Genomic DNA, 25538 nt, shown 5'->3' on the forward strand with positions numbered 1-25538 from the left:
GCCCACGATCCCTTTAACTAGTCCTTGTCATTAACCTGCAGTTCTACCTTCTCCTTTAACTTGGATTTTCTAATTCTCCATAAAACTGAACCTTTCCCCACTATTTAGTTTGAGTCTGGAACATTCTTCCTTTTTCCTTTTTATTTCGAAGCTTCTTATTTTTCCTCTTTTTCCTGAAATCTTTTCCTGGGTTTGTTTCTTCCCTTTCTTCCTTGCCATGTCTTCTCCATGTTGACTTGAGTGACCTGGTATGGTTTTGAATCGGGTTCTGCTGTCTGGATTGATTTCAAAATGACACGCCAGTATTTTCAGGAATCCCTCTCTCTGTATCTTACTGGGGATCTTAAATCCTCCTTCCCTAACTTGTGGTGGCTTGAGGCAATACCAGGGAGATACCAATAAGGGAGATCAAAGGACTAGATCCTCTGCTAGCAGGATTCTCCATTGTGTCGGCAGCGCACCCACACCTGAGGATTTCCCAACATTTATTGGCAACTAACAATATAAACAGGCACAGGTTTACTATTATAAATGTTCACATTCTGTCTCCTTGGTTTACTCTGACCAGAACTCGCTCTCCTGGCTCTGCGTTTTTTTCCCATTGGCTGGGATTCACGCGATCCTGCACGATAGACCATGAGGGCACGTCCCTTGAAGGGTCTGCTACCACACTAAAAGTGGGCCAGATTCTTTGGCTTCCTTGTGGACTGTTTCTCAGAAGTGGGAGGTGGCCCGGCATTGGCTGCCAGCGGTATCTTCTGGTTCGGCTTTTGCCAGTGGGATTTCCCATTCCATTCCATGGTGAAATCTGCGGCATGGGAGTGCCGTTGGTGGGACAGGAAGATCCCACTAACCTGAACAGTCAGAAGATATCGTCCAATGACGTTTAGCGGCTCCATGTCTCAGAATGCTAAATTCTACCAATTCAATCTCCCCTGACTGATATATTCATCAGGCTCCTGGGTTTACTCTGACCCGAGCATTGCTTTTTCTCATTGGTTGGGGTTCCTGAGCTCCGCACGATAGGCCCTGAACCAACACATGGACCGCAAAATTCAAAAATTTTCCATCTTAATGTATGGTTAGTACTTCTTATAAAGCAAAGCTGTAGACTCTGGTTTGGTTTCAAACAATTTGGATGCTGTTCCCTTTTACTTCCAATTTCTTTGCAGTTCAAAATTTGGCTCTTCACAGCGGATTAAATATCAGGGGCGATATTCTCTAACTGGCGGGGCGGGCCGTACCGCGCAGAGGAGTGGCGTGAACCACTCCGGAATCAGGCCGCCCGGCAGGTGCGCAATCCTCCTAACTGGCTAGGCTGCCGCCGGTGGGGTTGGCGCCGCGCCAACCGGTGCCGAAGGGCCTCTGCCGGCCGGCGCGAGTTGGCACATGCATGGGAGCGCCAGCGAGTGCCGGCGTCATCCCAGCGCATGCGCAGGGAGGTTCTTCTCCACGCCAACCATGGCGGACCGTTACACCGGCCGGCGCGGAGGGAAAGAGTACCTCCACGGCAGAGGCCCGCCCGCGGATCGGTGGGTCCCGATCGCGGGCAAGGCCACCGTGCGCGTCCCCCCCCCCCCCGGCGATTCTCCGGCCTGGCGGGGATTGGAGAATCCCGCCCCAGCTTTCAGTTCAAATTTAACTTTGCCTCATTTTGCAATGGGTAATATTGCAGACAAAAGGCCACAATTGTCAAGGCTTTGTGAAAGGTGTTTCCTTAAAGTAGTCCGTGAGCTAATACTTTGTGTATATGTGTAGCCCCCTTTTTGATTTATGAGTGGTTTAAATTTTAAAAACAACTCAGCCGATAAACGTTGGTCTTAAACAAGATAGGTTAGTTTTATTACAAATCTAATGTTGCAAACGAAAGGTGATAAAAGTTATTAACTTAAAAATATATACAAATAATAAATTGCAGTTAAAGGAAAAACATACTATTACGCCAGTCCCTGGTTAATGTCCCCAGTTTAGATTCTGAACAAGATACCCCAAAGTTGTTATGCTTCTGGATGAGGAGGGATGAACTGGCTCCTCCTTTTTTTTCAACCCCCTTGGTTGGTTGCAACAGGGTTCATTTAAAAAGGATCCCTTCATTTGTGGATCTTTTTCCCCCAACCAAATGTATTTGTTTTATAAGGAGCTAATTTAACCAGGCTTTCTTGAGTTAAAGAAAGAGTGAGTTTATTAGGTACTAAAACGTGAGGGGAACAAAAATAATAAAACACTATGCACACACACACAGATTAGAAATGAGAAGTAGAAGATATAAAAATCCGTCTTCAGCTTGTCCATGAGCAGTAGGTGGTGAACCATTGTGGCCGTTAGGTTGGGTGATTCCTAAAGCGCTGACTTTGGCAGTGGTTTTAGAGATTCTTGGTTTCGCAGGTTAGCTGAAAGGAGCTGTCCTATTTGCTTTGGTGATAATGGGGTTGCTGGCTTGTGACTTCTTCCAGCAACAATTGGGGGGAGAGAGAGGGAGACTTTTTTTTACCTGTAAGCGCAGGGATGTCCAGTGGATGTTCTGTAGTTGTGACCCTTACAGCACACACTAGCACAGCAGAACCAGAACACCAAACTAGCTCACACAGACCAGGGTTGCAGTCGGCTTTTAACCCCTTTCCCCAGAAACTGCTTTCCTTCAACTCTCACCTAGTCCACAATCTGGGATATGACTCCCAGGAGGTTTTTTGCTCACTCTTATGCAGACTCCTTATGTACTTTTCACAGCGTACTTTCCTACCGATTTGGGGAATTTGATGCCGCCATTCCCAGCCGCCTGCAAACCTGTCAGTGGGGAATATAAAATTCTGTCCATTATTTCAACTCGGCATGTTCATTCAAGGGAGGGCACCCCACCCAGGGTTATTTAATTAAAATATTTCCAGAGACTTGACGTTATTCTGAGCCTGTGCAGAAATTACAGAAGTCACCTGACTCTTGGCAACCTTCTTAACTTGCTTTTTTAGTCCTTTTATCACTTGGTGTCATTTTTAAAAATAAATTCTGTGCATCTTCGATCTATATTGATTTGTATATCTTCTACTTCTCATTTCTAATCGGTGTGTATGTGTGTTACATTTTATTACTTTTTCCCTCCAGTTTTAGTAACTAACAAACTTGGACAGTCATCCAGGCTCTAAATGTTAGCTCCCTTCTCTCTCCACAGATGCTGTCAGACCTGCTGAGATTGTCCAGTATTTTCTGTTTTTGTGTCAGATTCCAGCATCCACAGAAATTTGCTTATACCTTTAAAAATAAAGCATGGCTTTATAACAAAAACAAGCGGAGTGTGACAGCACTTTCCTTGTCATATGTGATTCAATAATGTGGAAGCATTCTAAAACAGGGTGAGAACAGAAGACAAACATGTTTTACTTGTATCTCTTTCTGGACGCGGATGGAAATTGGGTGTGAATGGTTCTGAATTTTTCAGGGAGGCGTGACATTTTGCTCAAGGCAGGAGAACAATGTAGGAGGAAATAGGAAACACACTTCTAACATTGCATTGTTTTAAGTTGTGACGCTTAGCTTGATGAACTCGGCTGCATATGGATTGTAGCTTCCCCAGATGTAAAAAAATGAGCCTAGGTTCTATAATGGTGAGTTGTGTCCCTTCAAATTTAGAAAAATTTTCAGATTTGAAGCAATTTCTCAGTTTCATGTTTTGTATGTTTACTTGTGCCTGTGACCACCCCTCACAATTTCAAGGGAGCAAGGCAGAATACACGGTGGGGGAAGTTATACTGGGCTGGTTTAGCTCACAAGGCTAAATCGCTGGCTTTTAAAGCAGACCAAGCAGGCCAGCAGCACGGTTCGATTCCCGTACCAGCCTCCCCGGACAGGCGCCGGAATGTGGCGACTAGGGGCTTTTCACAGTAACTTCATTGAAGCCTACTCGTGACAATAAGCGATTTTCATTTCATTCATTTTCATTTCATTCATGTTCTCTGCCTCCTTTGGTGATCATGATGTGGAGATGCTGGTTTTGTACTGGGGTGGGTACAGTAAGTCACCTGATGAATGAGCTGTGCTTCGAAAGCTGTTGATTCCAAATAAACCTGAAGATTCCAAATTCACCTGAAGAAGGAGCCGTGCTCCGAAAGCTCGTGTTTGAAACAAACCTGTTGGACTTTAACCTGGTGTTGTAAGACTTCTTACTGTGCTCACCCCAGTCCAACGCCGGCATCTCCACATCATGGCCAAATAAACCTGTTGGACTTTAACCTGGTGTTGTAAGACTTCTTACTGTGTCCTTTGTTGACGCAAGAAATAGACTTTTGATTAATAGAGCTGAATTTAAATTCAAATTGAAGATGGATTTCGCAGCCAAGCTTCCTCATGAAGATAATCTTGTGGCCTATCTTGATTATCTGGGTGAACGGAGGGGTAGAGGGGGAAATGGGTGGAAGAAACAATCTCATTCTGTACCATTATCTTGATCAGCTTTCCAGTTTATGCTATAGTCTGCTGAAATTATCATAGAATTTACAGTGCAGAAGGAGGCCATTCGGCCCATCGAGTCTGCAACGGCTCTTGGAAAGAGCACCATACCCAAGGTCAACACCTCCACCCTATCCCCATAACCCAGTAACCCCACCCAACGCTAAGGGCAATTTTGTACACTAAGGGCAATTTATCATGGCCAATCCACCTAACCTGCACATCTTTGGACTGTGCTGTTAGGTAATTTGGACATTCTAAATTCTCCTTCTGTGTACCCGAATAGGTGCCAGAATGTGGCGACTAGGGGCTTTTCACAGTAACTTCATTGCACTGTTAATGTAAGCCTACCTACTTGTGACAATAATTATTATACCATTTTGAAATCCTCCAATTTCTTGAAGGGAAACTTACATATTAAAAATTTTCAACCATTGATCACAGTTTATCATTGCCATCCTTATTGTGCCCAGACCAATCTCACAGTTGAAGTTGTTGGAGAAAAAGGTTCCTACAGCATAGCTGAAGAAATAAATAAAAGCTCCGAGGCTGACCACGTTAGCACGTTACTTTATTCAGTTAGGTCGATTGCAGACGCTATCGCCAGGCAAGCCTTAGATGATTTATCTGATGAGTTTGAAGATGTTCAAAAATTTTGACCTCTTTCAACCTGTGATCTTGGAACATGCCAAATTTAACCGGAGATTCCAGCAGCCTGGGGAGAACATTGATTCCTTGATCAATGACCTTTACCACATGGCAGAAGGATGCAAATACAGAGACCTGATCCCAACCCAATCCGAGACAGAATCATGGTGGGTGTCACTCTGTCCATCTTCATGCCAAGGAAGACCTCACTTTTGGAAAGGCTGTCCAGCCAGTCAGCCTGTTTGAGCTGCTATACCAACATTGGACCATTCTTAGAGGTGAAAGCACTTCATGGGACAGAAACCACACATTGGTCCACTATATCTAGAAGGGCAGAGATCCTATCTGCCAGGAAAAGTCAACACCCAACCACACAGCTGAATGATTGTGCCACTGTTGAGGGACAAATTGCACTCACAGGAAGGATTCTGCAGTGCTGCGAAATGCCTCCACTGTCACAAATGGGCACTAAAGCAGGCTATGCCAATCCTGTTCTATGCAGACAATCCGAGGGCCATCCATGAAGTCAAGGCCACCGACCCAGAAGATTTGTTTATTATTCATTCAAGGGATGTGGGCTTCATTTTCTTGGCCAGCGTTCATTGCCCTTCCATCAGATGATGCTCCTCCTTCTGGAACGCGGACATCTCAGTAAACAGCCATTTAACCAATTTCAAGTTAGATTCTGTTGCACAGAAGCATGGCTCCAAGGATGCTGGATCTGAACTTCATACCCCCCCCCCACTCTGCGGTGCAGGTGGAATCCAACTCCTGGTCAATGGAATGATTTGAGAGCCATTAACGTCCGTTGACAAGCTGATGCACTGTTTATCAATTACGACGAGACAAGAGTAGCGAGTAATCGAGGCTTTATTAAGCAGAGATGAGTACTCTCCTGCAGCTGCTGCCAAAATGGCTGCAGCTCGGTGAGCACACACATTTATACTCTACCTACTGGGCGGAGCCAGCAGGCAGGGATCTACCCCCGAACCTGTAGTACAGGAGCCTCACCTTATTACATCTCATGTATGTGATATATACAAACAGTGGTGGCTACCACATTCACCCCCTGTTAAAAAAAGTGTCCAGCGGGGGTGGTGGAAAAACTAGTTACATGTATGTGAGCATTTTAAAGTGTATATTTAGGGGCAAGTTCACAAATTCAGCTGGTCGGGCGCCTTGATACTCCGTTGTGAGAGCCGCAGTCCCGGTGGCGATGCAGGCGCTGGTTCGGTTGCCGGTGACTCTGGGAGCGTGTAGACCTCATCTGCATCCCCGGGTGGGACCAAGGGGAGGATGGATCATCCTGGTGCGGGGGGCTGTGGTGAGGTGCGCTGGGGGGAGGAAGGGTGCTGCCGGGGCAGATGGGGGGGGGGGGGGGGTTGGGGAACCAGCTGGAGCCAGGTGCCTGAGGGAGACTGTGTCCTGGCGACTGTCTGGGTACGCCATGTAGGCGTACTGCGGGTTGCATGGAGTAGGTGTACCCTCTCGATCAACGGGTCCGCCTTGTGGAGCTGCACGTGTTTGCGGAGGAGGATGGGTCCAGGAGCTGCCAGCCATGTTGGGAGCGAAACCCTGGAGGTAGACTTCCTGGGCAAGGCAAGGAGACGTTCATGGGGGGTTGTATTAGTCGCAGTGCAAAGTAGCGATTGGACGGAGTGAAGGGCGTCAGGGAGGACCTCCTGCCAGCGGGAGACTGGGAAATCTTTGGACCGTAGGGCCAGCTGGACGGCCTTCCAGACCGTCCCATTCTCCCTCTCCACCTGCCCGTTTCCCCGGGGGCTATAGCTGGTCGTCCTGCTCGAGGCAATGCCCTTGCTGAGCAGGTACTGACGCTGATCATCGCTCATAAAGGAGGATCCACGGTCGCTGTGGATGTAGGCAGGGAAACCGAACAGGGCGAAGATGGTGTTCAGTGCTTTGATGACTGTGGCAGACGTCATAGGCGAAGGGGAATCTGGAGTATTTGTCGATCACGTGAAGGAAGTATGTGTTTTGGTCGGTGGCGGTTTCAGGTCCACTGTCGAGAAGACCCGGTACTGTGCAATCTGATTGGCCATATCAGATATGCGAGGGAGGGGGTACGCATCGAGCATCATGTACTGATTGATGGTCTGACTGTAGTCAACAACCATCCTGTGTTTCTCTCCAGTTTTCACAACTACCACTTGAGCTCTCCAGGGGCTGTTACTGGCCTCGATGATGCCTTCCCGCAGCAGCCACTGGACCTCAGACCTGATGAAGGTCCTGTCCTGGGCACTGTACCGTCTGCTCCTGGTGGCGAAGGGTTTGCAATACGGGGTGAGGTTTGCAAACAGAGAAGGCAGGTCGACCTTAAGGGTTGTGAGGCCGCATACTGTAAGGAGTGGTAGGAGCCTGCCGAATTTCAGGGTTAGATTTTGGAGGTTGCACTGGAAGTCCAGGCTGAGTAGCAAGGCAGCGCAGAGGTTGGGGAGAACGTAGAGCCGGAAGTCGCTGAACTCTACGCCCTGGATGGGGAGGGAGGCGGTGCAGTACCCCCGGATCTCCACCGAGTTGGATCCGGAGGCCAGGGAGATTTGTTGTGTAATTGGGTGTACCGCGAGGGAGCAGCGCCTTACCGTATTGGGGTGGATGAAGCTCTCTGTGCTCCCGGAGTCAAGAAGGCAGGATGTCTCGTGCTCGTCAGCCTTTACCATTGTTGACACGGTTGCGAGGTTGTGCAGCCGGGACTGGTCGATCATGATGGAGGCGAGTGTAGCTGGTGTTGGAAGGCCCCGGGCTGGTCGGCGGCGGTTGCGGGCGATGAGCGGCCCGATGAGGTGCCTGACGAGCAGGAGTCCTGAGGCGGGGAAGATGGCGGCGCCCATGGGGCGCACGTGGCGGGCGGTAGTAAAGATGCCGGCGCCCACGGGCCGTACGAGACTTGTTGGGGGGAAGATGGCGGCGCCCATGGGCCGCATTTGCCCTGAGGCAAGGAAGATGGCGGCACCCATGGGCCGCTCGTGGGTTGCGGGGACGAAAATGGGTAAAAATATACATTACGGGAGGCAACCGTTGGGTCGCGAGTTTCTTGGTCGCCGCGAGGTCGAGGATAACCCCATCTCGGAGGCGCTGGCGGATGTACGCCGACCCTATGCCCGTAATGAAAGCGTCCCTGATTAGGAGTTCGGAATGTTTAACGGCCGAAACTGTCTGGCAATCGCAGTCCCTCGCCAGGGCATGCAGGGCACACCAGAAATCTTCCAAGGACTCGCCAGGGAGTTGATGCCGCGTGGACAGGAGGTGCCTGGCGTAGAGTTTGTTGGTCTGCTGGGTATAGTTCTCTTTCAGAAGCGCCATGGCCTCAGCGTAGGTGGGCGCGTCCCTGGGCAGCATGGTGGTTAGCATAAATGCTTCACAGCTCCAGGGTCCCAGGTTCGGTTCCCAGCTGGGTCACTGTCTGTGTGGAGTCTGGACATTCTCCCCGTGTGTGCGTGGGTTTCCTCCGGGTGTTCCGGTTTCCTCCCACAGTCCAAAGATGTGCGGGTTAGGTGGATTGGCCATGCTAAATTGCCCGTAGTGTCCTAAAAAGTAAGGTCCGGGGGGGGGGGGGGGGGGGGGGGGTGGTTGTTGGGTTACGGGTATAGGGTGGATACGTGGGTTTGAGTGGGGTGATCATTGCTCGGCACAACATCGAGGGCCGAAGGGCCTGTTCTGCGCTGTACTGTTCTATGTTCTATGATGAGGGGAAAGATATCGGAGCTCAGCCGTGTATACAGGATCTGGAGTTTCTGTGCTTCTGTGGGTTGTTCCGTCGCAGATCCCATGTAGGCTTCAAAGCAAGCTAGCCAGTGGATGAAGGCCGACGTGGCATTGTCTGTTTGAGGGTGCAGCTGCAGGCGATCTGGCTTGATGCAGAGGTCCATTGTTGTAAAATCTCTGCTTAATAAATTAATGCATTATCAATTACGACGAGACGAGAGTAATCGAGGCTTTATTAAGCAGAGATGTGTAGCCTCCCGCAGCTGCTGCCGAAATGGCTATAGCTCGGTGAGCACACACATTTATACTCCGCCCACTGGGCGGAGCCAGCAGTCAGGGATCTACCCCCATACCTGTAGTACAGGAGCCTTACCGTATTACATCTCATGTATGTGATATATACAAAGAGTGCTGACTACCACACAAACTGATCACAGAAGTCATATACGTCCTGCAAAATCAGCCCTTTTCGCACCACTCCTCAGTAGTGATGCCTGCATTGCTCTCGACCTGCTTCAACCAAAAATCTATCTAACTCTGCTGTAAAAATATCCAAAGGTTCTGCTTCTACCATCTTTCCAGGAAGAGGGTTCCAAAGAGTGACAACCCTCTGGGAGAAAACATTTTGCCTCATCTCTGTTTTAAATGGGAGACCCCTGCTGCGGAATCCTCCATTGGCGGGATCCTCCGCTTTGCTGGCTGCGCACCCACGCCCACTGGGTAAAGAGGTAAAGATGACCACAGTTACACTCCACAAGCAGCCAGAATCCCATCCTCCTGAAAGCCCAACTACAGAGCAGCAACCCAATGTTGACTTTGTTTATAACCTCTTTTCCCTGTTTGCCGAGCAGGTGTGTTCTTCACCTTTTCAGGTGCCTGAACTGAACCAAGAGCCAGACAAGCTCAAAGCACAGGAGGTTACCACAGCACCCAAAGTAGAGGTAACGCCAGAGCCAGAACAACTTGCTGCAGAGCCTACACCTCCACTAGCAATTGCAATGCAATTGGTTGAGATGATGACCTACACATGCCTTCAGCAATTATCAGCCAGTGTGTTGAAACCATGTTTGGAATCCAGTCACAGCCCGACACAAATACTACTCAACAAAGATCAGCTGCCTTCACATTCTTCCATCCACAGGATGGCTCCTCCTCAACCCCAGAAGGCTTCTAAACTAGAAAAAGGGGTAGCAGGGTCAGCATGGTAGCACAAGTGGATAGCACTGTGGCTTCACAGTGCCAGGGTCCCAGGTTCGATTCCCCGCTGGGTCACTGTCTGTGCAGAGTCCGCACGTTCTCCCCCAGTCTGCGTGGGTTTCTTCCGGGTTCTCCCGTTTCCTCCCACAGTCCAAAGACGTGCGGGTTAGGTGGATTGGCCATGATAAATTGCCCTTAGTGACCAAACAAAGTTAGGAAGGGGTTATTGGGTTACAGGGATAGGGTGGAAGTGAGGGTTTAAGTGGGTTGGTGCAGACTCGATGGGCCAAATGGCCTTCTGCACTGTGTGTTCTATGTACTATGTAAGAACTGACAGCCAGATTGATACCATGCCTATCCTCTCAAAGAAACAACTACCACTCACGGTACCAAACCACCTCTGCAGCAACCAGATTGACCAGGTGTGGCGCAACAATCGCCAATGAAAGAAGTGCATGATGGATCACGCCTGCCCCCGGCTCCAACCAACGGTCCACAATCAACAGCCCCTTGATCCGATCATAATCCTGACCAGCCGGCAAGTGAGATGTGATGGGTACAAGATGTTTCAAAGACTTAGGGTGAGATGAGATAGGCTGAACTCTGTTAATGCTTTATGTTAATTACAAAGTAGTTTATCGTTTGAGTAGTTTTAGTTGCAACACTGAAGTTAAGTACACAAATCTATGGCATCACAAGACTTGAATCAAACTGAAAGTGGTAACTATTGTCAGTCTATATATCCAACGGATAAAGACTTGAAGTAGGGGTGTGGGGGGTAGAAAGGTACGGTGCCTTAAAGGTTAACCTGGGATTGAGTACTGCCCACAGGTGATGTAAGAAGGCACCTGACCTGAAGCTTTGGCCACTACTCGGCAGCAGCATACAAGGACATGCCATGGAGACCTCCATTCCTTTACTCTCTACCCAATTCAGTAATGTTAACAAAGACTTCTTGGTAACTCCTACAAGACTGCTGAATGGTGACTAAGCAGTATGCAGTGTGGATAACGACAACCCAACAAAAAAATGGCTACAGATTAGAATTGTATGACCCATTGAACAAAAGGCATGAATAGAGGAAAGCAGTGTTGATCAAAGATTATATATGTTGATTATTTCACATTAGTAATTATTAATATTTGTAATGATAATCTAAAATCACACTTCTGTGAAAGAAAGTGGGACAATGAGTTGCAAAAGTGATGTTACAAGGTATGAATCTCGCAGGAAACACCTTGCTTGACCAAACTAGATGTTCTGTGGGGTAACACTGCACTACTTGTTGGAGTAATTCATTTTTTCCAATTAAGGGGTTGTTATTATTATTATTAAGCGTGGCCAATTACCCTGCACATTTTTGGATTGTGGAGCAAAACCCAAGCAAACGCGGGGAGAATATATGAACTCCACATGGACTGTGACCCAGAGCCAGGATCGAACCTGGGACCTCGGTGCGGTAAGGCAGCAATGCTAACCACTGTGCTGCCCCTTTTCTATATTGTATTGAAGTATTGTGATACCTGAGTGAAGTAATTTATTCTGTCTGTTTAGTGTGTTACCAGTCACTGTTAATAGTGATCAGTCAGATTTATGGATTAAACTCAGTTAGCCAAAACCCATTCATGATTAGCATACTTTTATTCCATTAGTTTACACTACAGCCATTGCTTCAATGTTAAGCAGCTTCAATCTGACATCAGTACAAAGCTGTGTGACTCCCTGGAGGAGTCTTAACTTCATTCACATGTCAGGTTAAATCTGATTTTTGCTTTGCACTTGATTCACACAGCATTCTTCAGTGTCAGTGGAAAACTGATATAGCTTCTCGCTTTCCCCTAAATTTGTGGAGTATGATTGTTTTGTGTGTGTTGGGAGGCGGGAAAAATAATTTCAGAAGGAAGAATGCAAATAATAGATTTTGCGTCAGTGCTGCTTGCAAGCACTTCAGTCAAATAGTGCTGAGTGCTGGCAATTATACATTTAAATTTAAGTTTCAACATTCTTTAACATTTTCCGACCTCTCTCTTTTTTTATCAGTATCAATGAAGTTGATCCATTCCATGGGGAAGCACCTTCGATGCTATGTTGGCGGTTTGAGTGGTACAAGAGCTCTTCACTGATTAGCTGTTTAAATTGCCACTTTGCTGCATGAACTGCCACCTTCAGATGTGATGGCCATTAAGCTGCTGGTATTACTCAGGGACTTACCCAGATTTTATCATTATAACTCTATTTCAGTACAGTACTCAGCAGGATAATTTCAATAAACCAGTGCTTCCAGCATTGGCAGCCAGTGCAAGCCAAGGAATTCAGCAGATCTGTATTTCACCACAATTTGTAACCTCATTGCCTGGTATATCCCTCACTTTACCCAGGTTCGGTTCCCGGCTGGGTCACTGTCTGTGTGGAGTCTGCACGTCCTCCCCGTGTGTGCGTGGGCTTCCTCCGGGTGCTCCGGTTTCCTCCCACAGTCCAAAGATGTGCGGGTTAGGTGGATTGGCCATGCTAAATTGCCCGTAGTGTCCTAAAAAAAGTAAGGTTAAGGGTGGGTTGTTGGGTTACGGGTATGGGGTGGATACGTGGGTTTGAGTAGGGTGATCATTGCTCGGCACAACATCGAGGGCCAAAGGGCCTGTTCTGTGCTGTACTGTTCTATGAATCCAAGATCCCGGTTGAGGCCGCACTCATGCGGAACTTAGCTATAAGTTTTTGCTCGGCAATTCTGCGTTGTCGCGTGTCCTGAAGACCGCCTTGGAGAACGCTTACCCGGAGATCAGAGGCTGAATGCCCTTGACTGCTGAAGTGTTCCCCGACTGGAAGGGAACATTCCTGCCTGGTGATTGTTGCACGATGCCCGTTCATTCGTTGTCGCAGTGTCTGCATGGTCTCGCCAATGTACCACGCTTCGGGGCATCCTTTCCTGCAGCGTAAGAGGTAGACTACATTGGTCGAGTCGCACGAATATGGTTTGTTTGATTCTTCAACACATCATCAATGAAGATGAACATCTTGCCAAGGTCATCCCCACACCCCCACTACTGGCCTTTAAACAACCGTGCAACCTCAAACAAACCATTGTTTGCAGCAAATTGCCCAGCCTTCAGAACAGCGACCACAACATCACACAACCCTGCCAGGGCAATCTCTGCAAGACATGCCAGATCATCGACTTGGATACCACCATTACACGTCGTAACACCACCCACCAGGTACGCGGCACATATTCGTGCGACTCCTCCAATACAGTTTTCCCTCCTCTCCGAGTATGGCCCTAATAATGTTTCATTTGGATCCATGAATGGACATCTTCATGTTCAGGCACCCTCGGTGTACCTGACCTGCCTTAGTAATGCCCACCTCTCCCGGTGGGGTTGCCAATGCACCAGAGACTAGAGTTGGGCCCTTTCTGGATTCTCAAAAGTTTGCAATGGTATCGCTACTGGAAAGTGCAGGTTTGAGATTCCATTTGGTCTGAACATTATCGTCCCAAAGCGTGCAGGAAAACCCAGTTCATTAACCCTGTTTCTCTCTCCATGGTGCTGTCAGATCTGCTGAGTACTTCCAGCATTTTCAGATTTTATTCCCATCCAGGGCAGTGTTTTTAAAAAATATTTTCCCGGGACCCACTTTTAGCAACTGGCTGACCTTTGTGACCCGCGCCTGCCGACCTTTGTGTCACAGCATTTTTGCTTCCCTTTAATGCGACAGGTGATCCTGCTTGGCCCTCCTGATCCCACTTGCTTTGCCATTCAATGTTACATTTCTGCTAAGGACAGCTGATTCTTGCTGCATCCTTTGAAAAAATCAAGAGGTTTGGGCTCGAGCCCACCATGCTTAGTCTTAATAATTTTTATTGTCACAAGTAAGCTTACATTGCAATGCTGTAAAAATCCCCAAGTCGCCACATTCCGGCGCCTGTTCGGGTACACAGAGGAAGAATTCAGAATGTCATATTCACTTCACAGCATGTCTTTCGGGACTTGTGGGAGGAAACTGGAGCACCCGGAGGAAACCCATGCAGACACGGGGAGAACGTGCAGACCGCACACGGAGCGATCCAAGCTGGGAATCGAACCTGGGACTCTGGGTCTGTAAAGCAACAGTGCTTGCTACTGTGCTCAAATGCCTTTGAAGTTTTGAGGGTTTTACATTTGCCAGTCGGTCTCTGCATGTAACACATTTGGGCTTTGCATCCTGATTTGCATTGGCAAAATGAACAAAGCCAAACCTCAATAAATCACCTTTGTTCCCAATTTCAATTTCTTCTTAGTAGGCTGTTGACAAGGGCCCTGGAGCTCGGTGTACAGTTCGCACTAGCACTTGTCCTGCTGTGGATTATCCTGTGCAGCACTCCCCAGCAGATTCTGTTGTGATTACCTGGCCTACTTCTGTCTCTAGCCCTCTCGTTCTTTATGATAAAACAGTCCATCTTCAGTTCTTCGCAGTCCTGTGGCCTAGCTTGTCGGCAGCTAGAAAATGGAGGAAACTCTCCTCCGCGTATTGCACCAAAAACACAGACGGGCCGGGCACATCACCCGCTCTCTGTCGCCACTTCTGGTGGGAGGACTGCATCATTCTTATTATAAGTCGGTCGCAGCCATCGGGCACTTCTCCCACGATCAGGAACGCCGCGACCGATCGCGGATCGCTCCGTGACCTGCAGTTTGAAAAATCCTGATCTAGGGCAATGTAGGCTGTTTGATTGGTATTTCTTCGACCATCACTACAGATTGGCAGAAGTGTGTGCCATCGCCAAGATTCACTTCAACTCCCAAGGCTTCTTTCGACAGCACCTCTTAAACCTAATGAGCTCTACCAACTTGGTGATGAAGGATAAAGCATGGGAATATCACAATGTACAAGTTCCCCTTGAAGTCGCCTACATTCATGACTTTGCGCGATATCGTTGTTACATCATTGTTGCTGGGTTGAAATCCTAAAACTCCATTTATATCAGCTCTGTAGGTGTGCCTCCACCAAATATTCAAGGAGGTAGTTCGCTGCTACTTTCTCCAGGGAAATTGGTGATGGATAGTAAATGCTGGTGTTTTCAGTGATCACCACATACCGTGAATGATTTATAAAAAATTAAATGTCCTGCACAGCTCAACATTCTGACTATCGGAGACTTAAATTTTCCTAAATATCACTGGACCTCTTTGCTAAATGACTGAAATGACAACACCAATCCTGGGCAGAATGGAGATGGTTGGATACTTCCCTTGACAATCCCATCTGGAGTCCGCACTCCTGTTAGTGACTAGGGTTAATTTAATGCACATACTTTGCACTTTATATCTCCTGTACTCTGTATTTTGAAAGACAAATCTTTTATTAAGAGACATTGCTATCCCATGTCTCTTTACCCACGTCCCATTGCCCCATATACCCTATATACCAACTTGGTTCCAACTCATACCCACCCAATCCCCTTATTCCCTCCACATCTACTCACCTTGTATCCTTTGACATTTCCTGGACAGCTTTGGCGCTTCCTGGACAGCTTGACAGTTCATTGACAACTTGACAGTTCCAAAGTATTTGTGCGTAAAAAATGCATAACCATGTTTGATTATAACAATCCCAAATGATGTCTTGCCTCTCCCAAAGGTGTCCCAGGGCCCAATCCAAAGGAATACCTTACTTGGTCTACTCAAGGTGAGAGGGGGAACGTTTAAGGGAGATTTGCGTGGAAAGTTTTCTACGCAGAGTGTGGTGGGTGCCTGGAACGCTTTACCAGCGGAGGTGGTAGAGGCGGGCACGATAGCATAATTTAAGAGGCATCTAGACAGGTATATGAACGGGCTGCAACAGAGGGAATAGACCTTGGAAAATAGGAGATAGGTTTAGATAAAGGATCTGGATCGGCGCAGGCTGGGAGGGCCGAAGGGCCTGTTCCTGTGCTGTAATTTTCTTTGTTCTTTGTACTCTGCACAATCTGGGATTCATGTCGCAAATCAGTGGAGACAGCTGGCCAGCTTGCTCCGCGAATCACACATGTACGAACCCTTGCCTGATTCCATAAGACATCGGAGCAGAATTAGGCCACTTGGCCCATCGAGTCTGCTCCGCCATTCAACCATAGCTGATATTTTCTCAGCCCCATTCTCCTGCTTTCTCCCCATAAACCCTGATCCCCTTAGTCCCTGCCCCGTGAAGATAAGTGCTGGGTGCTGAAGTAGGACTTGAGTTTCGTCAAACCTTCCTTCCTCGCTGCCTGTCCTCCAAATATTCCCCCCTCCCCCATCTCTCCTGGGCTCTCTGATCCCTTCCTGACCTAACCGTTCGGAACTTAACCTGGTTGTGGTCGCCATCCTGTGTTCTCCTTCTTGCAATCCCAGCAGAACCACTACTCTTGGGGCTGCTAGAGCTGCTGGTCAATCAGAATGACTGGAAGGTCTCTCGTGCAGGACCTCCCATTGAGGGACGGAAGTCTCACTCTTGCTTTATTGAGCTAGCCTGTAGCGTATATCCAGCATTTTCTGTTTGTATTTGCGATTTCCAGAAGCCACAGTATTTTGCTCTTTGGCAAACTTAAAACGTGGTTTTAAAAAAAAAATTGCCCAGGTCACCAGATCAAAATAATGAAAATCCGGGGTTTCAACGTTTCAATGTTTCAGAATGGCCTTTTGAGATGATTTCTTTCAGTTACAGCCACGAGCAGGGAAGTTTAAAAATATTAAAATAATTTTTACTTGTAAAAACCTAACTAATGTACACCAATAAAACTAGCAAATGGTTTAGTACAGATTTTTATGAAGTAATTTTCACTGATTTTAAAATGAGGTTACATGCAAGTGGAGGTCTAGATATAATATTTTGTGATAAACCTCTAAAATTGTACCAGGCTACCACATCAGTGAATATTTTTAAATGCAAAGGAAATGTAACAAACATTATTAGGCTGCCTGATTGTTCTGGTTCTTGGAAGAGTTTACTTCTGATTATGCAAATGGATTTGAGTGGAAACTTGAAACTCCATTGACAAATTACAGCACAACTTGTGTCTACTTTTTTTGAAGTGGAAACTGTCCAATTCATATGTTCCTGTAAGATGTGTAACAAGTTAACATATCTTGTTATATATGGATTGTAGTTTGCTGCACAGCCATTTGCATATGTTTCGTATAAATGTTTACCATAATATAACTGCATTGTTCTTAATTTTTTAAATGTACACGAGTGCATTATTCTTTACATTTTTGAAAAGTACAGGAGCAAACATCACAAGTTGTAACTAGTAGCGTAAAAATGCCTAAGAACCAAGCAGTTCGCTTCTTTGAATAGTTGTAGTGGCAGATATCAATTATTTCCTATCTTAAAAACAGTTGGAGAACACATTTTTGTGTATTCAGCAATGGATACAATTTCTGTATTAATGGTACCTGGTTTCGAGATTCCTGAACCCACTCCTGGTATTTTCAGATATGTCTTTTAAGGATGGGGTTGGTTGAGATCAAAAGCCATCACCCTGCACTCTCGACCTGGTTGTCTCCATTGTGGTGTGACCAAGACCTCCAAACCTTTCAGTTGAGCTAGCTTTTCAAAGAGTTGTAAATTTCACAGCACCTCTAAGGTGTCGGGAACCACAGTCCACATGAGGGAATCTTTTCAAAGGTAAGTTCAAAGGTTCTCTTCATGCCAAGCTATGTCTCATAAACATCCCAATGCCTCCCTCCAAAAAGCCCCTCTTGCACTCCATTCCTAACTATGACCCATTCTCCCACTATATACTGTATGGAATCAATGAACCCGATAGTGACAGTAGGATGTATATTAAAAACAATGTTCATTCATTGAAAATTTTCCATTCTGTCAGCAAAAAATATCTCCTTTTTACTACATGTTAATAAAAGTGCCAATCATTCAGACCATTTGAAGCTAATAAAAGTGCCAATTAGTCAGACCATTTGAAGTATCAATAGCTGAAACTGTAAGCATATGAACCCTCTTTGTCTGATCTAATCACGCAATGTTCTTTCTGGGACTCGGCTGTTTTAGTTCTTTCATAAATGAAAAAATGAAAATCGCTTATTATCACGAGTAGGCTTCAGTGAAGTTACTGTTAAAAGCCCCTAGTCGCCACATTCCGGCGCCTGTCCGGGGAGGCTGGTACGGGAATCGAACCGTGCTGCTGGCCAGCTTGGTCTGCTTTAAAAGCCAGCGATTTAGCCGAGTGGTTAGGCTCTCAGCCAAGAATACATAATGAGGCTTGGCTGAGAGTTAGGAAATTCATTAGCCTGTTGAAACACTCAAGCCCCAGATTAAACATTGCTTGATTGATGACTCTGGGTCTCTGATCTCTTCTGTCAATTTCAGAATGTTTATTTACATAAAATAGAGTTTCAGGTGCTTGTAGTTTCTTCCGTCGATACTTTAAACAATTTGGATGAACGGCACTTTCATTGGACTATCGTAAAAACAAATTTTTATTTTAAGCAAGTGGCAGATTATCAATGAATGGCTTTTAAAAAATCTACTTGTGCTCACCTTACTGTAGTCAAAGGGCCCATTGCTTCTATACAATGTACAGTGGTTGGGCATGGAAGTGCCATAGCTTATCATGGGGGTGGGTGGTGTGCATGTGATGGCATGGATGAGGTATGGGGAGTATTTGAGGGCTGATGGCCTTCTGTTTTTATTTTTACTGGGGTGAAGTCCCACAGCAGCAAGGCAAGCCTTTTAAACAGGCCGCTTTGGCTTCTGAACCGTTTTTATGTTGGCTGGCTCAACTGTAATCAGCACCCAACCTCCATAATGAAAATCTGGTGCTTGTAGGCACTTTTCCTGAGGCGGTGGGCTGAGCTGGAAATTTCCCTGTCCCAAAGAGGAAACTCCAGCCCATTACAGTTGTATTAAATAACAAAGTGGTCATTGGAGAAGGGTTTCGCAATTTCTTAAAGGTTTTGCGAACAATTCAACGTATGAGACAATTTCGCCTGGAATTTTGGCATTGTTGCGTATGCCGGAGTAAACTGCAAATTCTGTATTCTCACTGGTGCGTTAGACTGGACGTAGCTTAGCTGCACTGTACCACTTGTGAGGAAATTGTGTCCTTTCAGCTGGGGTTAAATTCAAAAACTTGGTAGTGAATATCGCCTGTTGCTTATTTGCATAAAATTTCAAGTTCAGAACAATAAACAACCAATTATGCACACAAATGTCTTTAATTGCAGAATTCCCATGCGATCTCAATCACGAGACAGATTAAAATATTCATGTATAATTCCAACGACTTATCATTGATCAACTTGATTCATTATGTTCATCTTTTCAACTCTTGTAACAATGCTTGGGTATTGACTAACTCCATTATTATAACATTGGCACTACTCCATCTTCACTATCATTCATCAATGAATGAAGAGTTTTCATAACATTTATACTGTCATTAAGTAACATGCACTGACATTTTGAATTTGGAAATTTCTATGAATCCCATAATAATGGGTTATCTATGAATTGCTGATGCCTATCTTAAACAGATATTGGAAATGTAAAATAAAAATTGAAAATTCTGGAAATACTCAGGAGGTTAGGCAGCACCTGTGGGGAGAGAGAGAAAGACAGACTGAGGCCAAGATTCTCCAGTTACTCCCGCTAGGAGCAGGATTGGGTAGAGAATGGCAAGTTGGCCCAAAATCGGGATTTGCGCTGGGCATCAGATCTGTCCCGAGTCTCTGGTAACACCCCATTGGTCATAACTGACTTCCCACCCAAAGCAGGTGGAAACTCAAATATTCTGCAAAACCCCTCTTTTACATGTAATGGGCTTGAAGCCCTCCCCCGATTTTTTTTTTTTTTTTTTTTTTTTTTTTTTTTTTTTTTTTTTTTTTTTTTTTTTTTTTTTCCCCCCTTGGCAGGAACTGCACCGGGTGGGCTTTGGCAAGCGTGGGCCCTGAGGGGGTGTCGAGGAGATACTTCCAGTGCTCATGTGCACCTCTGCCAGGCTGCAGAGGAAGGGTCCCTCAATCGTCCTAGGGGCTCGGTGGGCTTTGGCTGGGGCAAGGGGTTGACCTTGGGGAATCTTCCCTAGGTTGGGGGTCTGATGGCTGGACTGCCCCTTCCCGGCCCTGGGATTTTTTTTTTTAACATTTAAAATACTCCATTCATTTTTTTTTTCAATTAAGGGGTGACAGTGACCTGGGGCCGTGATCGAACCGGGGTCCTCGGCGCTATGAGGCAGCAGTGCTAACCACTAGTCCACCGGGCACCCTAGTCCTGGGAAACCTGAAGATCACTCTTGGCATGGTAATTTCAGGCAGCTCTCTGATAAGAAGCTTCATTCTTGTCTGTGTGCTGTGAAAACTTTGAAATGGCCTGGTCACTTTAATCTCCATGTCGCTGAATCTCCATGTCGCTGGTTTCAGATCTGTAACAAAGTTGGGGGCGATGAGTCCGTAGAATTGCGCCCATAATTTAAAGTTTTATGACTTTTAGGGCGCGATTCTCCGCTCCCCACGTCGCGTGGGAGAATCGCGGGAGGGCCCCCTGACAAATTTCATGCCCCCCTGGCGCCCCCCGCGATTCTCCCACTCCGCGCTCAGAAGAATCGGCGCCTGCTGTTTTTCACAGCGTCTGGCGATTCTCCGACCCGGATGGGCCGAGCGGCCTGCCGTTCGCGACTGTTTCACGATGGCGGCAACCACACCTGGTCGCTGCCGTCGTGAAACGGGTGTGGAGGTGCCCGTTTGGGGCTTGTAGGGGTCCTGGTGGGGAATGAGCGCCACGACTGTGCTCGGGAGGGAACAGGCCCGCGATCGGTGCCCACCGATCGTCGGGCCGGCGTCTTAATCGGACGCACTATTTCCCCTCCGCCGCCCCGCAAGATCAAGCCGCCACGTCTTGCGGGGCGGCTGAGGGGAAAGACGGCCACCACACATGCGCGGGTTCGAGCTGTCAAGCGTCGTGACGTCAGCCGCGCATGCGTGGGTTGGAGCCGGCCAACCTGCGCATGTGCGGCTGACTTCATTAGGCGCGCCGGCCGCGTCATTCTCGGCGTGACGCCCCCGCGGCCGAGATTAACGGAGCACCGCTCCTAGCCCCGCCGGGAGAGGAGAATAGGGGGCGAGGAGCGGTCTCCGAGGCCGTCGTGAAACTCGGCCAAGTTCACGACGGCCCTCCTGATTTTAACCGGGAGCGGAGAATTCCGCCCTTAATGTCTCAAACGAGCTAAAAGCAACATTAAATAAACACTAATTCAGCAGGCAACTTATACTCCACTGCAATAATGTTTCTGAGAATCCCTATCCATGGTTATGCCTCGGTCCTTTAAGTGGAACTTCATTTTCCAGTAATCAGCCCAGAACAATTTTCATTGCTTCTGATGGTTTACTTCTTTTATCATTTCCAGCCGGGTAACTTCTAAACTCTGAACCGACTTACATGGTGAGGGTTACCTGGGAGATTGCCTCTTCTAATCAAAACTAGGTGAACCTTCCACCTTCAATTAAATCATCACAATCTTGGTCTCTTCAATCTGAGCGTGAGCTCCCATCCATGGTGAACGATAGAGACTAGCTGGCTTTACCTCTCTGCTCTTTGTCAGTTTCTTGCAGATTAACCTGCCTGTGAGTTTTGGGAAATCTTAAGAACCTAAAACAATGCCATAATACCTTGGTATGGACACTTCCCAGTTCAAAGTTAATCTCTATGGCACTATAGGAGCTGTTTATCCAGGTAGAGATTCGAATGAACTATCTCCTAAACCCTGAACTCCAGTCTGTCTTGAAGTATTACCATTTAGAAAACCTGACGTTCTTGAAATGTTCTGTGGGCTGTTGAGGTGGGTACCAGGAGTCTAGAAAATTCCAGTTGTTTCAGTACTCAAATAGATTTCAGATCTCTCGCCCAGATATTTCTTAGAGTACTGAAGCACCTGAGTCCCAGGGAAAACATTGTTTGAATGACAGCTTTGGCTCTCTGATTTCCTCTATCCTATCAATTGCACAAGATAATGTGGTTTCAAGTGCTTGCAGTTTCAACTATTGATGTTAAAGCTTTTATTGGGCTATTGTGAAAATCATTTTTATTAAGAGGAAAATCATCAAGAATGACTTTCTAAAGCTCTCTTTACTCATCCTATTGTCAATGTTTGATACAGTGTCGGGCACAGACTGGTGAGCAAAGTTCCAGTTTATGGGATTAAAGGGAAAGTAGCGTCAGGGATATGAAATTGGCCGAGTGACAGAAAGCAGTGAGTTAATGGATGTTTTTTGGGCTGGAAGAAGATTTATAGTGGAGTTCCTTGGGGGGTGGGGTTAGTGTTGGGACCCTTGCTTTTCCTGATCTACATTAATGACCTGGACCTTGGTATATAGGACACAATTTCAAAATTTGCAGAAGATATAAAACTTTTATGAGCATGATGAACTGCGAGGAGAATAGTGTAGAGCTTCAAGAAGACCGAGACAAGTTGGTGGGATGGGCAGACAGATGCAGATGAAGTTCATTGCAGTGAAATTTGAAGTGAAGTATGTTGAGACGCAATGTGAAACAAATGGTACAGCTGTAAATTGTGTGTAGGAGTAGATGGAATAGAGTGTAGGAGCAGAGGGAACTGCGGCAAGTTATTGAAGATGGCAGGGCAGATTGAGAGAGCAGTTAACAACGTATACAGTGATCAACTTCCGGTGAGGAGCATGTGCTGAGCGGACACAGGGAAGGTGGTTCTCCTCTGCGAACTACGAAAAATGGCATTTTTTGCACGAGAATAGCCTGCCAAATGTGTTGAATCCCCACCACTCCCCACCCACCCTCTCACAAGACAGCTGCAAACACTAAAAAATGTCCTGCAACAAATCCAGACTCGAAACCATGGCAGGGTCAGCAAAACCCTGGAGAGGAGGAACGGGGATCCCGGTGAACACAAGGAGCGAGTCGAAGACGGCCACACCGGAGCGGGCTGGGTGCTACATGGGGCCCGGCAGGGGTCTCCTCGTCTAGGGAATTTTATCCTGGGTGCTGGATTCATCCATGTGTGCCTTTTTAGATCCTGCCCATTGTGGACTTGATCGAGATCGTGATGTCTCTCAATTGCAGTGAAATTGGATCTCGGGAGGCTTGGTGAGCCGGGTAAAATTTACTGGCTGTGTCGTGTCCTGAGTCGCCCGCAATGCAGACTTTAGATCGCGCCCATAGTCCCAAAACATAACAAGATTGTAAACTTCATAGTTGTACCAGGAGAATGGAAGATGGGAGACCACTAAGGAGCCTAGAGGTTAGAAAGATGAGGATAAGAATGCTAGTAATGAAGGGTCACAGAAATGTCTCTGGCGGTCTGTAGAATAAAGATGGAAGTTAATTGTCTGGCTGATGAATATATGTGGGGTTTAAAGTTCAACTTGGGATCAAAGTGGATGACGAGGCGGTTTGCTTCAAGCTGAGAAAATGGCCAGTAGAATTACTGACAAGAAAGTAGATTTGTGGCTAATACTAATTTAGCTCTTCATATAAGCAATTGTCTCTTTTTCTAACTGGAGACATGCATGATTTAAATATCCTTTCAATATACACGAAATTACAACATGTAGAGTTCTATTAATTCAGTTTTATCATTTTAAATCACCGCTCTTTATTACAGACTTTTTGAAAATAAATTAAGTCCTGGATGAGTTTTTACCTTTTACAATATGTCTGATTTTCATTTAATTGGCTTCAGTGAGTTGTAAAACAGGTGGCAGTTGACTAACAGCCATTGTTCGCTTGGTGATATGAGGGAAGATTTACACCAGCGAGAAGCCAGATCAGAAACCCAGCTTAAGGTTTTCCTGCTTTGCTTGAGGGGCATTTTTAGAGATCTTGTTTCCCCAAGTGGAATGCTGGTGAACTTAACTCTAGTAAGGATTTCTGTGTCATTGGTAAACCGGACATCAGTTATGATATCTATAAACATGATACATTTCTGTCTTTTCTGTTTTCTGTTGACCAAAATAAACTACTACTGTACGCCTAATTGTGCTTTCCTCACTGACCTAGCTGTAAGGATGCTGTCAAGCCATAATGTATTCTACCAAGGAATTCAGGATGAGTCGGAATTGAGAGTGAGTTAGGAAATCTGAAGGATAGATTACGTGCTGGGACCATCAATTAACAGGACTGTTTTCAATTCCATGCCATAGAACATATATGAATGCATTATTAATATCCAATCACAACTGCCCAGATCAGAAAGAAAAATATTTTCATTTATCTGTTTCTATCCTCTCTTTCCCACTCTCTAATCAAATAAATTGCACAAGGTCTTCATTCAGCAGTTCAAATCTCTGTAAGCCCCCATTCTGAACATTAGCTTTGAAATGTGGTTTGCGCTGTTGTGATGCAACATTTTCCCACAATCGATGTAATTAATGTTTTGTAAAAATATACTTTGTTTTGGTTAGCCTTAAGTAAATTTGAAAGTTACAGTCATATTGAAGATTGTTTTAGCAGAAGCCCAGGGAAAGCTTTGACATTACTCCAGAGCACTCGGAATTTAATTTCTGCTGGTTGAAGCTTAAGATGTTTTGAGAAGCAGGTAGTTTTTCTGTAGTTGGGTAGGTTCTGTTTACTAGAGCTGGCTATGTCCTAACTCTGTTGTATATTTTGCATCATGAATGCTGCATGTAATGGCATTTTTAATCCTATTATACTCCAAGCATCTATTTTACTAAAGTTGTTGTTAAGATAATATAAAAGTGGATTATACATGTATAGTGTACTAGCCCATAAAGTGCAACTTTTCAAATATCACAAGTCAATCAAATTGTGTAAATATATATTAATCTTTGTAGGAGTGACCTTTGAAAACTTCATACAGTACAACTGAATGTGTCAGTGGTCTTAAATGTCCTCTAGAATACAGGATTTTGCTCTGTTTGTATTTGTTCGAAAATAACATGTCCTCTGAGGTGCATGGCTAGTAATTGGATGGAACTTAATATGTATCTCATACATGAAGAGGACAGCATAATAATGAATGCATATGAATGTACTATACTATGCAAAATAAAAAAACCTACTATCTGATATATTTTTATTGTTGAGATAGTTATTTCTTATGATACAAGGCATTGACTTATCGACCTCAGTTACTAGTTGTGTATTCAGCAGTGGCTTTTCATTACTTCGTTGATTTCCTATGTATGAAAGGTCGATAACTTGTATCCTAGTGCTACATTGTAATAATTTTCAATACAGACAAATTCCGCACCCCTTGATTTTTCTATCTATGCATCGCATTGTTTGCTATCTATGCATACATTTGTTTGAAAAAGGATTTGAGTGAAACGTCTTTTGTAATCTTGTATTGCAGAAAGGGAAATGGCATTTCGAAAGATTGCTGGCGGAACAATTCTTCTTGGGGGTAGTACCTTGACAATTTTAGGTCTCTCCCAGATAGTAGACTACTGGTCGTACCGGGTAAGCTTTCCTTTATGCCTTTTACAAACACTCAAAAAGCCCATGAGAAATTCTGTTGGGTGTGAGGTGGGCCTGGCAAGACAAACAGACACGTATGCACACACGCGCACACACACACACAATGCCAA

At 45.9% G+C, this 25538-nt stretch overlaps 1 protein-coding gene across 4 annotated transcripts in view; it reads left to right on the forward strand.

Annotated features, from left to right (window-relative positions):
- gpd2 (glycerol-3-phosphate dehydrogenase 2 (mitochondrial)) overlaps positions 1-25538 on the forward strand; it is a 225711-nt gene that overhangs the window by 73629 nt on the left and 126544 nt on the right. For all 4 annotated transcript variants that reach the window (XM_038789571.1, XM_038789572.1, XM_038789573.1 and 1 more), the window contains one exon: positions 25304-25410. In XM_038789571.1, the coding sequence (XP_038645499.1) occupies positions 25304-25410 (107 nt within the window). The remainder of the gene's footprint in view (positions 1-25303; positions 25411-25538) is intronic.

Source organism: Scyliorhinus canicula, chromosome 2, assembly GCF_902713615.1.
Source record: "Scyliorhinus canicula chromosome 2, sScyCan1.1, whole genome shotgun sequence".
Taxonomy (NCBI): Eukaryota; Metazoa; Chordata; class Chondrichthyes; order Carcharhiniformes; family Scyliorhinidae; genus Scyliorhinus; species Scyliorhinus canicula.